Source organism: Helicoverpa armigera, chromosome 22 (genome assembly GCF_030705265.1).
Source record: "Helicoverpa armigera isolate CAAS_96S chromosome 22, ASM3070526v1, whole genome shotgun sequence".
Classification (NCBI taxonomy): domain Eukaryota; kingdom Metazoa; phylum Arthropoda; class Insecta; order Lepidoptera; family Noctuidae; genus Helicoverpa; species Helicoverpa armigera.
In genome coordinates, this window is record NC_087141.1 from 9115392 (window position 1) to 9131248 (window position 15857).

Sequence of the window (15857 nt, forward strand, 5' to 3'; positions counted from 1 at the left end):
CATTTGTGTTGATGCAGCGAAGCGCAGCGGTCGCTTCGACCTGGGCATCCTGGACCTGGGCAGCTGCGGCGAGCGCGTGACGCGCGTGCGCTGCCTGCGCTTCGTGCGCCGCCACGCCACCGGCCGCGCGCCCGTCGAGCTGCACACCGTGCACTCGGAGGTAATATAGTTAGAGAAAATTAGCCTAAAGTGGAAGAGATTAACTTTAAATACCACACATTGTAGGCAAAAAATCAATGTTTAGTGTTCCTGCAAACGGTGCCGTCATCGCGCCGACGCCGCGCTACTACACTATAGATATCTGATTATATTCATGTTCATATTTATTTGCGTCACTATAATGTCACAATGATGTTACAAGGGGCTTAAAGTTTGGTACATATTATGAACCCTGTTAGGGTACAGCAAAAGAAGGCATTACTACCAGAATCTAGATATAAGTCGCGCGAAGCCCGCCATCGCCCGCGTTCACTCCCTTTGTTTGATTAATTCATTCCATTACCGTGCACGCCGCGAGATCGCACGTGACGCAGAAACGCCATTCCCAAAATTCAATTTATCTGTTGAATTGCTCATAAAGATATCATTTTCATATTCGCTCCATAATTTGTAATGTCAAATTACCATCTAACGTGAGCATAACAGCAGATAGAATATTCGGAACCTGAACACAAAATATGTCGATTACAATTTGAACAACATAAAAGGTTCTGCTGACTATGTTTAATTCTACCTAAAACTCACCTAATCGGTAAAACATCCTAAGGACCACCTTTTTCTCTTGCAGCGCGGCATGGACTGGGCCGAAGCCCTAGAGAAGTGGTCGGAACTCACGGGTGCCAAGGAAGGCTTCTACGTGTCGCAGCAGGCTCGCAACAACAAGCACACCGCCGTGCTTTGCGTCGCCGCCGTCAACTCGCACAAGAAGGAGAAACTCACCAAGAAGGATATCATGTTCCAGATATACAGGTCTGTGTTAGCCTCGTAGCCACGTAGCGTAGACTTCGTAGTTATGTAGCGTAGGCTTCGTAGCCATGTAGAGTAGACTTCATAGCCACGTAGCGTAGACTTCGTAGCCACGTAGAGCAGACTTCGCAGTTACGTAGCGTAGGCTTTGTAGCCACATAGTTATTTCGTGTCCACATAGCGTAGACTGCGTAGTCATTTAGCGTAGACTACGTAGTTATGTAGCGTTGGCTTCGGAGTTATGTAGCGTAGATTTTGTAGTTACGTAGCAAAGACTTCGTAGCCTCCTAGCGTAGACTTCGTAGTTACGTAGCTTAGACTTCGTATTCACAAAACGTAGACTTCGTAGGCACAAAGCGTAGACTTCGTAGCTACATAGCGTAGACTGCGCAGTCATCTAGCGTGGACTTCGTATTCCAAGCCCTCTAGCGTTGGCTTTATAACCATTTAGCTTTGTCTTTTGATTGTCCTTTTAAAATCCGCACCTTAGCTCTGTGTCAATAAAAGTGTACGTTTGTCTACAGGCCTAACACAGGTCTACAGCTGCGGCTAGAGTCGCTAGCCGAGCTAGAGAAGAAGTACCGCCGCGTGGAGAGCAGCGAGGCGGAGGCGTGGTGGCGGCAGCAGTACACCGCCTCGCAGCGAGTCTGCAGTCACGCCTACTGGCGGGCTGTCTGCAGGAATGCTGCTGATTGCGAGGTAAGTGACACGATAAAAGAAATAAAGTCATTTATTCTCTATTCGGTGAAAATAATTCAGTGTATTCCTTCCATATCTTTAGCCATTCTTGTCACACCAACATTCTTCTCATCCCTTTCTTTACATGCCCAACACTTATCCATACAAGATTCATAACGAATTTGTCTATTTTACCCTTCAATTTGAGGCATCCGTGGATCGCTGATTGTACTAGTGACCTGTCGCCACTTCCCCAATCCGCAATTTATTTGATTCTGGTTTCTTTATGTACATCGCCATTTCATTCCACTACTCGTTCAAATTTTTTTCATTCATTTCTCCCATTTTAATCATCTATCACCACTTTCTTTATTTCAATAGATGTTTTCACACTTTCATATATCTGTTTCTTAGGTATTTTATTACTTAGCGTCTGCCCTCGGTTTCACCCGCGTCCCGATATCTGTTTCCCGTCATGTAAACGGTTCAGCCATTCATTCTTGAGTTTTAAAATGTGTAACTAACACGACTTTCTTTTATACATAGACTTGTTTACATAGATTATGATATATAGAGTTCTTGTTCTAACACACGTATGTCTTGTCTCGCAGGTGGGTCTGCGCGTGCGCACGCACCACGTGCTGGCGGGCTCGGTGCTGGCGGTGTGGGCGCGCGTGGAGGCGGTGCTGGCGCAGCGCACCATGCTCAACAAGATGCAGGTCGTGCGCATCAAGACCGACGACGGACTCAAGATTGTCGGTCAGTATTAACTTATTACCATCTTGGATCAGTCTTAAATCCTTCAAAATCAATTTTTCTATGTATCAAACTTAAAATTATCGAAATGAATCTCTATGAAACTTAAAAATTTGCAATTGTTAACAGCCTTACTACAAAAACATAAACATCTGTTGAACACTTTCAACATCATAATCTGTCATTTTTTAGACAAGTGTTCAACAAACGTTTAAAAGTTTTTGTGGTACGACATTTTGTAATATTCACTTTTTGATCACAAATGTAACTTGGCGATCCTGAAATAAACCGTTCTTGATTATACAGAAGATTTCTCAAACATTGTTTCCTTAAATACTTTCGTTAATATTCCAGGCACCCTGATCCCAAAGAACTGCGTGGAGCCGCTGAAGGAGGCGCTCTCATCGGACGCGGTGTCAGTCAGCGAGCAGAAGTTCGAGCCGACCGACGTCAAGTGAACGCAACACATAGTTCCTCTCTCTCTTTGTTTTACTCTCCGCCCGCAGGAGCTACGACTGATTAAATGACACCCTTTGAGTGTTTGACGACTCCACCCAGGACTGTGTGCGAATATTTATTCTTATCGATGTAAGAACGACGTTACGCTTATGTCTAATTATATTTTTTTATTTCTTTTATTGTATGAGCTGACGCTTGTGATGTTTTGTTTTAGGATTTTCCATTCACCGGTTCAGTTACGACGATTTTTTTAAATAAAATTAAAATTGTACACGTCACAAAATGTACGGTAGTTAGGAGTTCTAAGGCCTATTTTTTAACACAATAAATTCCCCCATATCACGGTACGGTTGCCTCAAACATAATGTTGTGTTAAAGTATTACATATCGTTAGTCAATTGGTATTGGAAGTGAGATAATAACGCACAGTCCGCCCATGATATTACTAGGCTAGTTCGCAAACACTGAAAGGGGCCGCGTTGGTTTCGAGACGACGCGAAGTAAGGTGGCGTGTTCATGACGTCACTACGCCACTCTCTATTATAATTAGATAAATCTGCCGAATTAACTAACCTTAGCTTTTTTCGAATTCGGTTTCTACTTGGTACCTAAGCCTGTTGGATTGTTGGTTGCAAACATTGGCGCTGTAATTTATGTAGTATGTATTTAATTTAGTATTCTTGCCTTTTAGATAGATTCGTGTTTGTCTTGTGGCAAACATTTGTAAATCCAAAGTATTGCTACTGCGTGATTTTTTTGTCGAATAATATTAAATCTGTGAGTTGTTACGCGCGGTGGGCGTATGTAGTGACGTCACAACACAAGTTTAGTGAGAATGATCTAAGTGCACGAGTGCATAAGATTTACTTTAAGTACTTTACGTATATTTACTTATTCCTACTACGACCGTGAACCTCAAGCCGCTTGAGCGCTTCATATTTTTTTACAATCTATCAACTAATACGTGACCAAGTCAATATCGCGGTACATTCTTGTATACGAATTAAATGGAATTTTAATTTTTTGTACAAATATCCTAGTGTTTTATTTAATTGTTCGATGTTATAGTTTCATTCTACTCATCTCTTGTGTCAGACAATCCGAGGATGTAACATAGTTTTAGTATAAATACTAATTGATGTATGTTTATCGGATGTTAGCATACTATATTTGTATCGAATGCACGTGCAATATTGTATTCTATGTTCCCACCATTCTGTCTAAATATGAAAATGCTGCGTCACGCGTGGCGCGAAAAAAAAGATGTTTTGATCGTAGTCAGACATGTTTCTTATGGTGATTTTAAATTATAATCGAATTGCTAGTCTGTAAATTACATTAATCGATTCGATACAATATGGAAGTCGCGACGCTCACATTCCCAAACGTAAAAATCAGGGCTCCAATCGCTCTTCAACACAATCTCAAAGATTTTGGTTATCGGTAAGCTTATTAACTTGCAACTTCCATATTGTTTCGAATTGATTGTAAGTATTAAATATATGTTTCAAAAAATCAAATTACTCAAAGATATTCTGTACGTATAGCTGTTATTTTACTCTCAATTAATTTGTACGGCTTATTATTAATAATGTTCCAATTAGAAGTGTCAAAACTAAATGTTCTAAGTGTTAAGAAACCTTAGAATCACTGGGAAGGTGTTAAAATTGAAATATTTACAAAGACTCAATGTTGCAAACATCTTGAATTAGTTAAAAATTTATATCTTAATTTTATTACCTTCCTAGTAGAGTATATTTAAGTGGATATTAATAAAAGGACACGTGAATTTAATATGTAGTTGCTATTACGCAACCATAGGTTTGTATAAAGGGTAATATCGGGACGTCTGATGGCCAAAATGGTACCATAGTGTCACTAAATCTCGTCTACATTTCTTAAATGTGTAAAAATTAAAGACAAAAATAAATGTGTATATAATTTAGCTATATTTTTTATTTTATTTATCCTTGCATTGTGACAATCCTCTCCTACATGCTGATATGAAATGCACACACAAACATTTCAAAGAATCTTTTGTCGTTTTACCACAACTTATTGCAATATTAAACGATAAGTTCGGTAAAGTAAGAAATATTCGGGAGCGATTAGTATCACGCCTCGCATTAGGGTCAGTTCACACCGAGACGCGACGCGGCGCGACGCTGCGCGCACATTTTGCACAGAGCGACTCAGAATATACTTTATTCACTACACGAAAAGATACACATTACATTGTGAGAATTCAGATTACGTTGCACCACGCAGCGCTGCGCCTCGCGGCGTAGCGCGACGTATCGTGACGTAGCTGTCCATCGCCGGACGAGCGACGTGCAAGAGCGGTGCTGCGCCTCGCGCGGCGCAACGCGGCGTCGCGAGGTGCAGCCTGAGGCCGCTGTGGCGACTTCTCTACTATTTCCGTCCAGAATTCATTTAGAATTGATGCAGTTTGGTCGAGTGCTCAATTGAAAATATAATGATAGACTGGGATCTTGTTATAATCGGACTTCTTGCAGAAGAGGAAGAGGATGAAGGCGCGGCGCCCGCGGCTTGTAGATGCGTTCCGCTGCGCCTCGCGGCGCCTCGCTGCGCAGCGAGGCGTCGTCCTGCTACGATTTTAAAAGATGCGCCTCGCGGCGTTGCCTCTTTGAGTATCGTCGCGTCGCGTCGCGTCTCGGTGTGAACTGACCCTTAAAACAAATTTTTTACTGACACCACTCATCCAAGGTTCTTGACGAAGATTCAAAGCACCGATAACCATTTCCTATACTGAATGAAGCCGAAAATCGATCTCAGTGGCGTGTACTTGGAGAGGCCTATGTCCAGCAGCAGCAGTGGACTGCGATAGGCTGATGATGATGATACTGAATGAAATATAGGAAAAAAGAAAACGAGTTTGTATTTTACCACTGAAAATTCTAGCGCTCATACGCGCTCGCACGCAATTTTTTTTTATTGAAGTTTCCCGCGTAAAACAGCGTTTAGTTTTACTTCAGGCAATTCGTCTGACATTTAAAAGCGTTTAGTTGTCTCTGCTCAGATCACTTGACAGACTTGACATTTCCGATAAAAATGACATTTTCACGAATGGAGGAAATGGTCGGTTTGCTCAACTCTGTTGTTTTCTTTTAGATTTTGACTAAAAAATTAATAGGTGTGACTCAAACATGACTGACAAAGAAATTTCAGTGGAGGAACTCGAGGAAACGGTGAGTCAGCGTTTTATTTACTTCCATTAATCATATGATGAAGTACAGTTAATCTCGGAGCGGAAATGTAGGTCACAGAGCCGCATCTTCCCTATAAATTATAAACTGCTGGAATGTACAGCTGGAGGGCTAAATGTAGCGGCCCTAAATCTGCATCTAGACAGACTAATATTTACTTCTACGTATGGCGATGACTCACGACATACAATTTTCTGTCATCTCGCCTATAAACATTTTGTTTACACATTCTCGTTCGATTTCTTCAAATATTTACTCAAATTTGTATGAAGTCGTCTTATCTGTAGGTGCCTTAAAATAGTACATTATCATGCAGTGCACGCGGAGTTATTTCAACTGATGATTCATTCACGAAATCACATAATTTATTTCAAAAATATTAACTAACACTGTAGAACTAACAACATGTAGAAATAATGATGCGATATTCAAATGTAAGTACAGTTATTGTGTTTAGTCATGTGACATGCATTTCACAACACAAAAGCTGCCTATATCTACCTATCCATTCAGAGCAGCTCAATCATTATTTAAAATGAATATTTAATGTAACACCCACATCCAAACTCTTACATGTTATACATAATAAACTATTCAGTTCATTAATTATAAAATGCATTTGGTTTGGCTCATGTCCATCTGTGTATGCCCAAATTCTGCACTTGTATAATTTAGGCTCTATATTAGGGAAGTGGGCAGCCTTGAATGTTACTTTAGACTAAATAGCATTGCTCTAACTTTATAGGTAATTCTATAGTTAAATTTTATTGGAGCTAAGTTGCAGTGATTTCTTTTTATCTTAACACCTTTGATTACTAAATACATTTGATTCTTTATGTAGCAGTTCGTCATGCATCAATAGTTTAGGGACCTACTGTCACTACACCCAAATAAACAGTTAACTGAAATGCCTGTCACCATTGGTAATTCTGTTAAATTCAAGTCAATTTTTAAACAGTGCAAACTTATCTCTTTTAAATTTTACTCCCAGCCCTCTCATAAGACATTTTATTCTAATTCTGCCAAGGGCCTGCAGGAAGAGATTTCTTAAGAAATAAATAGAGCCTCTGTACTTGATTGTTCTATTATTTCTCTTGTCTATACATAACTGTGTACATAAATTGTTGAATAAATAAGATACCTGATATCTCTGAATGGCAGGTGAAGCGTACAGACGAACAGCTGGACATGATGGAGTGGAAGATGGACAACGTGGAGAAGGAGCTGGTGGCGCCCATCAACACGCAGGACATGTGTATCATGCACCTGCTCAAGTCCGTCTCCGAGGTGAGAGCATCACCATAATAATTGATACATACAACTTGTAAAATGAATTATTGATGCTTTCTTGAAATTTTTATATTGGAATAGGTAGATCAGGGAAATAATAATAGGAATTTCCATTCATATTTTAAAAACTAATTTTAGTTACAGCTTACCAAATAGAGCTGTAAAAAAGAAATCTTATATTTATTTTATAACAATACACCATTAGTTTTTCTTATAAAGGCAATATTTCCTCCCATTCATATATTTTAAAATACAAAACAATCTAGCCTTGCATACTAAACAAGCTATTTAAACTACGAGTATAAAGCTATGCAGAGTATTTCAATGGAAAAATTAAACTAGGACAGTTGATTTAATTAGCGCGCATAACATTAGAATTATTTTAAGTTTATGCTAATGGATAGAGTAAACTGTAGGTACTAACAATTACATCAGAATAACAAAAAAATAAAGGCCAGTGCAGATCTAGTGAAGCGCAATGCCGAGTATTTTTTCCGCACAAAAAACGGCGCGGAAATTTCATTAGAGGCGGAAATAAACAAGCGCTTGATTGTACAAAACCGTTTATTTATACTCAAAATCGTTTATTCAAAATTGGCCACAACATAGCACTATTTCAATTGTCAAAATTAGGGAAACTAGCCGTTTTCCCGAGGTATCACCTACGTCCCGTAGAAACTACGGTCCGTATAAAATATAGCCGATGTTACACGAAAAGAATTTTTCAAATCGGTTCCGTAATTTCGGAGTCTATAGATAGAGTACACACAAACAAAAAAATAGTTTCTTCTTTATTACATCCGTAATAAAAATCTGGACAGCATCAATGTAAGAGTATGGTCGTTCGAAATAGCATCGATCAATAAATAATATGAAAATTGATTGACTATTAATTTGGTAATGATAGCCTATGGCGTTGTCGCAGATTGCAACGCGCATTTACATACTCAATGTAGCGGATGATTACTATATGACTCATATAAAGGTGTGAACACGTTGTTATAGTACAAATATGGTCAGAAAAACAACTCAATAGAATATTTACAAATGATTTGATTGAGGAGCAGGTTCGAAAAAATTGAAATAGAACAATTTCCAAACTTTATTAAACCTGCTGTTTTTCGGTAATCGTTATCATAAAATAGAGAAAGGCATTTTATGTCATTTAAACAAACACTTAAGTCTAGGTATAATTCATAAGGAACACAATAAGATGACTAACAAGAATTTAAAACCTTCTTTCGAAGTCGGTTGTATCAAATGAATGCCTCTAAACATCCATGTGTGACACACATTCCCGCCTATGACGTCATATGACTAACAATAGGCTGTCTGTCCACTCGCTGATAGAATCGTGACCAACTCGTCACATATACGCACGTGAATAGTGACTAATAATAGACTATCTGTCCACTGATAGTATCGTGACTAACTCGTCACATAAACGCAAGTTTGAATGGAGGATTGACAAGGGCTTTTATGTTAACTACTGTTAATTGACACAATGAGCTTACAATTACTTAATAGCGCAGGAAAAGGACAGTGTGTGAAAACTATCATACCTAAGTGTGTTAGGGTCTTTGACCTTACACCATCTGCCTAGCCTTTTTTCAACTATGTTTTGGGGTCGGCGTCCAGTGTTACCGGATCATTGATTAATGAAATTAATTCTGTAGAAATAAGAATCCCGAGAGATCCTTTTATAAAACTCTGTTATGAATATTTTACTATTGCTAAGTAGTTTCAGTATTTTTGTGAAAGATTGGTTTATTAAGTATAATAAAGCTTACGTTTGAATTAAAAGGCCTTAACGCGTCTTAACAATGGTAATCAGGCCACAGCACCTTATAGAAACAGTAAATTAATTATTTGTATTTTTAATATGTACTGCACTTTTCCTGTAGTCCGTATAATAATATGTATTGTATAACTATGTATACGCCCACTAATGCAGCGATCGGTCAACACTGTAGAAGATGATATGTATGTATAAATATAATATTTATTTTTCAGCCGATGCGTTAGTGTCGTGACAGGTCAGATTACTGATTATACGGTCATGTTGCTTATGGCTTGTTGTTTTTCTATACTATCACCGAAAATAATAATAGTAATTATTTGATTGTGTTAATTCTGTTGCAATGGGTGTCTGATTTAAATAATATTTAAAATAACGATTGAAAGGGTAAAATAGGGGTAGTTGAAATGGAAAGATGAATTTGCTTGAAATATGGTATTTTAAAGCTCTGTTAATAAAATCTCGTTCTTCATATTTGTGCTGCTATCCTAAATTAAATCAAATTGCGTCGTGATGAGGGTTTCTTAGTTACAAAAGAGTATCTTTAACAGAGCACAAGGAATTAAAATAAAACCGATATTCTGCTTAAAAAAAAGGGAAGTCGGTTAAAAAAAAGTTTCGTTTTGATATCTAGTAACAAACGAAGTACTCAATAACTACTTGACCTATTTCACTCATTGCAACATTCCCTACAAAAATAGTTCAAAAGCTTCAAATCGATATTCCGAGCCGAAAACCAACAAGCCAGAAGGTCATGCTTGTCGATATATAGCTGTCGGCCGGGCTCGGCTGTGGTACCAAGTCGGAGCCTGGCGCAAAGCCTCAGAAGTCGGGGCCGCTTACGGCTTGAACTGTGTGCGCCGACTTACAGTGTCGCCACAACGATATGCGTCTGATTAGATGGGGTGGTGCGTAACTGCAAAGGAGGTTTTATTTGTCGAAAAAAGGGAAAAGATTACTGAAGAAAAAGTGGTTTTGAGCAATATAGATAGAAAATAACAGATAAGAGGCTGTATTAATGGGTATTTTTGGCCTCTGAGTATTTAACCGTCATTACCAAGTCTGCTGCTTCTAGGTATGTGCCTTTCTAATACTTATAAGAATCAAGTAATGAGGGTTCCAATAATAAGTAATTTTGCTGTGTCATATACTTTCTTTGCAGTTACGCAGTGTCTCGTGCAATACAATAGATGATATTCATGTATATGTTATGTCTACTGTCCAGCTTACGTTCTCTATGATTTGTTTTATCTTCTCTACTGTTCGTTACTTCTTGTTCACGAAGCCATCAGGATACTTCAGATATGGGACACCATACTCATGCCATTAGTCGTTTTCTTTCTATCTTGTGTTGAATTGACGCAGACAAAAATATTTTAACTAAGGAAGAAGTAAAAAATGATCAATTGGTTAAACAATCAAATTTGATAAGTTGTTGATCTTCGGGTCAAAGATTAAGATGACAGTTTTTTTTGTCTGTGTCATTTCTGTTATAATAGTAAGTCAACTCCGACTAACAAAATAAACCTACGATTACGTGATCCTTCAACAATGTAGACTAAACGTACAACATTCTTAACTCCTAAAGAGTAGTTATATTCGCTAGTGTTAGCCGGAGCTGACCTACGTACCACGTTCGCATGTAACGCCAGTGTCGGCACACAGGTGCGGTCGGACTACCAGCAGCTGAGGCGCGAGCTGGTGGAGGTACAGGCTCTGCAGCGAGAGCTCTCCTCGAGGCTGCGCACACAGCTGCGGCTCGTCCACGGCAAGTTCGCGCGACTCCGGCAGCGCCTCGCCGCCGCCTCCCCACCGCGCTGAACACGCTCCCACAATCACCCCTCTCATGTCTTACAAATCTTTAGTGACGGACACCTGGGTCGGACTTAGAAATTTCTGTGAACCCTTCTTTTCATTGTAAACGAGGAAAAATGGAAATTATGCACCCAAAACGGGTGATGCGAGTAACGAAATTCGAAAAAAAATCTTGAATTTGTTTCGAAGTTCTGATTAGATGAAGTATGGTTATGGTTATGAAAATTTGTAAAAATATTACATGCCCTGTGCAGTGAGATGTTTTCTATGTTATTATTAAATTGTAATATGTAATTGCTTTTCGATGTTGAGTTTTGTGTTTGTATATTGTATTTTTACGGAGTTGTGTGGACTGTTTTGATATATATTTTTATAGGTAGTTGTCTGGGCCTAATTAATGTTTGTTTTGATTCGATGTGCAATATTTTTGTATTCTAAAATTGTTACAAATGTCTAAAACGTTAAAAAATATATTCTAAATTATGAAGTAACTCCAAAATCCTGTTGAGATGTTCGTGAAGACATGAGAGGCCTTGCCTCCTGAAGCTATCTACTTAAAGTGATTAGTATCATTAGTGCCCTATAGTATAGTTTGAGGTAATCGTAACTATGTGCCAACGTACCCTAGATGTACCTAACGATAAGCACGACGGCACTTACTGTCTTGATCTCACACCGACGCTTTGGCGATGTCGAAAGAAGAACATTTTTTTTCAACAAATAGGCATGTTTAGATATTATATACTTTTTTTGCAGAAAATTAATAAGTAACCAAACCTTGACTTTCTGTTTGGTTAAATCTCTCATTGAAAACAATAGTTTTATGCATATTTATGAGTAAATTTGCGTTCGAAAGTGGCCTACGGGTCATAATTTCTGTCCTACTAATTTTTACAAGTTACTTCCGAGAGACAGACATCGCCGCGCGTCATACTAGTCCATAACCGTTTAGTTACTGTTAGAGTCAATAGTTTGTGTGTTTGTTCGTAGTAAGTCGGTGCTAAGAGTCGAAATGTACGTGTTGTGGAGATAAAACAGTTAAAACCAGCTAGAAATCAGTAACCCAAAAAAGGGGATATGGAAAACTACTATTAAGAAAAAAGTTGTGGTAACGAAGAAATTATAAGATTATCAATTTTGGTGTAAGTGATATTTAAATCTCGAAAATGTCTAAATTAATTTTGGTAGATAGGTTATGTCCTGGTTTTTCTAAAAAGAGGTTTTACTATCGAGTCAGTTTGTACGAAGGTTTTAGGTAAATATGTCGGGTATGAGAGAAATGTTAAGAATGGTTGATCCAAACACTCGTGGATAGCAATATTTGACCTTAGAATCAAATTACGAGGTCAATTTCAAAGCGCAGATGGAACGAATTTAAACACGAGTGCTAAACGAATAATGATAATAATGTAGTTGAATTTTAGTACATTTTTGTTAACTTTTTTTTCTTAGTTTTTTTCTTAGGCTTCGCATCGATTTTCAATCACAGGGGGGAGACGACATATTAAATAAAATACATACGTTTAGCATTAAATTACAGCACTATTTCCATAGTCACAAAAAGTTTAATAAATTATAGGAATATCCATGTTGGCCGCATCTCCCCTTTAAGGTACTATTTAGACTATTAAGACTTAAATGGTCTACCAATGTTCGTCTCCTGCCTTAATATGCATGTTATTTAGCTAAATCATTCGATTATCGAATAGAAATTATCGATTACGCTTGTATACCTACTATACTTCGATTTTCAAATGTGTTTTAAAGTCTGTGCACACCAAATATAATTAAAGTATAAGAAATTTAAAGTAACATTTTTGGATATTTGGTGTGTAACAGCCTTCATTATTTATCCATTTGATAAAAATATTGTTTTGCTTATCCACCTTTTTCTAAAATATGCTATTTCTTTTTTTTTATTTATTGTGTAGGCCCCAGCGTTTATTGCAAGGAAACCACGAAAAGTTTCACTTTAACTAAATGTCTCTTTTATATCATTAATTTATTGTATTGTGTCTACGTTTTTAAAAATAATTATATATATCAATATTAGCCTATTTAATACGATGGGGCCTACACGATTTCAGCAATTTATTTTTTCTATCCACCAGTTTATAGAATAGTTTTTTTAAGGTTCATTCCCAAGAGGACCTCTTTTAATTTTCATAAATAAGACTGTCAACGTCTTCGGGCGTAATATCTCAGTTAGTAGCGTAAGTACCGTCAGCAATATAATTCACAATTTTAGCAAATTATCGCACATATCAAGCACTCGCATGTTTTTATCGTAACACGTTTAATTATTGCTCTAGTTAGGACGGTGGGTACGAAATTATAAAGGTTTTGCGTTCAAAGAGCTCCTGTCAATAGAATAGGGATGGGAACACTTTGAACGCGAAGTATCGATATTTTTGTCCGTTTGCCAGATGAGGGCTTTTAATATTACGAAAAAGTATTATTTTTTTAGTTCAAAAATCTTTATTTAGACCTTAAAATAATTGCTTAAATTTTTAAGTAAATCATGCTCAAATGTTAGTATAAAAATTAAATTCGAAGCTCTCATCTAGCGAACGCACAGCTCACCTAAAATTAGTCAAAATACTAGTTTGTAGTTTAAGAAAAATACATGTCTGATACTATGTCTAAGTAATGTCTAAATTACCAAGTATACCTGATTTATCTAGACTAGATTAGTTATAGACTCAATATGGTTTTTGATATAGTTTTACAATAAAGGGAAGAGGGATCGGACGTAAACAGTAAATTGAGGATAGAGATGGGATAGTCGGTATCGATAGATTTACCTATCACTTCTTTTTTTATAAAATCTATACATAAATAAAGCACTATATAAATTCGTCAAGTATATTCAAATAATACTTATTCTAATATATATAAGTATTTATGATTCTAACCTATCATCGACGATTTGAAGACAATGCGTTGGTTTAAAGTCATGTTTGAGTTAATCTATCGATATCGACAATGACCCCACACAATAGCCAGTGGTTAATTATCTTGGAATCAAAAATACGCAGTAATTGACTAGCGGGTCGCAGTTGTGTTAGTTTAGCTGTTGATTAGAACTCACTAGTGTCAGTGTTGTTAACGACTTCTAAAGTCTTTAGGCTCTTTAGTGCATGACTCTTTTGTTTTGAAGGGTTTTATTTTGACTGCAAGACTGTACAAAGCAGGACCCTTTAATTATATTAAACATCTGGTTTAGTTATGTCTACATTGCATCAATTGGAGTGTATTTTCTGTTCTACGTTCAGTTTCTGCAACTCAAACCACATTTAACAAACTCTGTATTGGCTACTTACACAGTTACAGCTTGACTTAAGCAAATAGTAGAAGTTCTGCAATGTACTTATTTAACAAGTCAAATACATTGCTCCTTCTTGGCAGTCAGGATAGTCCTGTAGCAGTATATTGAAGTTTAAACCCAGAATATTACAAGAGCTAACGAATCACCTGGTTTCTTCACAAACCAAATTAGGTCCAGATTCATCGACAGTAAAAACGTCCGTTTTTCTCAGTTGTCTGGTTTTTTCAGTCGTTTGAAATTGAACGCGAAAAATCCGACTTTTGTATTGTCGATGAACTTGGCCTTGCTTTTACAGTTCATAATAAAGCCTATTAATTCTTAATATAGAATTAAAACATTTCAATGATTACATAGAGTAGTTAGAAGCAGACTTATTTTTCTATGCATCGTACTTCACCGCTAGAGGTAACGTCCGCACTAAGCACCAATGTATTCCTATGAACAGTCGCGTTGTGATTATCTATATGGCTGTATAAGTTATATTTCTTGGACCTAGAGAATTTTCCAATGCTTTCCTGCCGAGGTAAAAAGTGGGGGGAAACATGCGAATATGACCAGAAGAGGTCTTTTGTTGAGATTCGAATATACAATCGGATAATAAGGATAGTTGGTAAATTCTCTAGGTCTATGTTATTTTCTGGTTGTATTTATGACGCATGCGCACAGCGCCCGCGACATCCATCATTTGTCCTAATGTATTATAGCTAAATAAGCAATTTCAATAATAATTTCATGAATTTGAATTTTATTTGGCATTCGGCATCCTGAAAAATCGTCGTGAATATTAAACCTTAAAGTTATAAAATATACCTTATTTTGACCCAATTTGGATGTCGCTGGTGTGTTTAGCACAGAATCAAGAAATACGCTTACTCAATTATTCGCTTGTAATGAAATATTAAGTATTTTTTCGATTATAAAGTAAAAATGAAAATATTCAATTAATCGCTCATTATTAGCGTACCACTGTTAAAAATCTAAAATCTTGTAAAATCCCATTTTGTATTTATATCGATCCCTGAGACTTCGAAGTTATCTTTCTCTCGATCTATCGGACCCCTGGGTACTGTCTCGATGTCCAATGTATGACAATATTATTGTGCACACTATTCCTATCTAATGTAGTTTACTTTTTTATATTTCGCCCTAGATTTTTGAAATCATGAAGGAAAGTATTGGAATTTATCCTAGGAAATTAATAAAATATCGGTATCACAATGCAAACAGTGCATAATTGAGGCTTTCCAAAATAAACCTTTGTGATTTAAAAAAACTAAGCGAATGACTATAGACTTATGTCGATATCGATAAATTATTATCGATAACTTGTGTTGTATTCTGTAGACACTAAATTAGTACTGATATCGTTTGAGAACGCAATATATTTTCTATGTTCCTTAGGTATGTTCTAACCGTTATATTTGAATACCCAATTTCGAATTTGTTTACAAATAAAGAATATTTTACGGTTTATGTACGTTTTCTTTTATTATCCTCAACACTTATTTACAAAAGCGGAAAACGAAATAAAAATACAAAT

The 15857-nt window shown here is 37.1% G+C and overlaps 2 protein-coding genes across 3 annotated transcripts in view; both read left to right on the forward strand.

Annotated features, from left to right (window-relative positions):
- Sno (strawberry notch) overlaps positions 1-4804 on the forward strand; it is a 32307-nt gene extending 27503 nt beyond the window's left edge. For both annotated transcript variants that reach the window (XM_049843278.2, XM_049843284.2), the window contains 5 exons: positions 18-160; positions 788-969; positions 1491-1665; positions 2256-2403; positions 2755-4804. In XM_049843278.2, the coding sequence (XP_049699235.2) occupies positions 18-160; positions 788-969; positions 1491-1665; positions 2256-2403; positions 2755-2858 (752 nt within the window). In that variant the 3' untranslated portion in view covers positions 2859-4804. The remainder of the gene's footprint in view (positions 1-17; positions 161-787; positions 970-1490; positions 1666-2255; positions 2404-2754) is intronic.
- A 1099-nt stretch (positions 4805-5903) lies between these two features.
- On the forward strand, positions 5904-15788 carry LOC110373653 (uncharacterized). The gene is made up of 3 exons (XM_021330980.3): positions 5904-6068; positions 7248-7373; positions 10840-15788. Exons 1-3 carry the CDS (start codon positions 6027-6029, stop codon positions 10993-10995), a joined length of 324 nt encoding a protein of 107 aa, XP_021186655.2. The 5' UTR covers positions 5904-6026; the 3' UTR covers positions 10996-15788.
- The last annotated feature ends 69 nt before the right edge of the window (positions 15789-15857 follow it).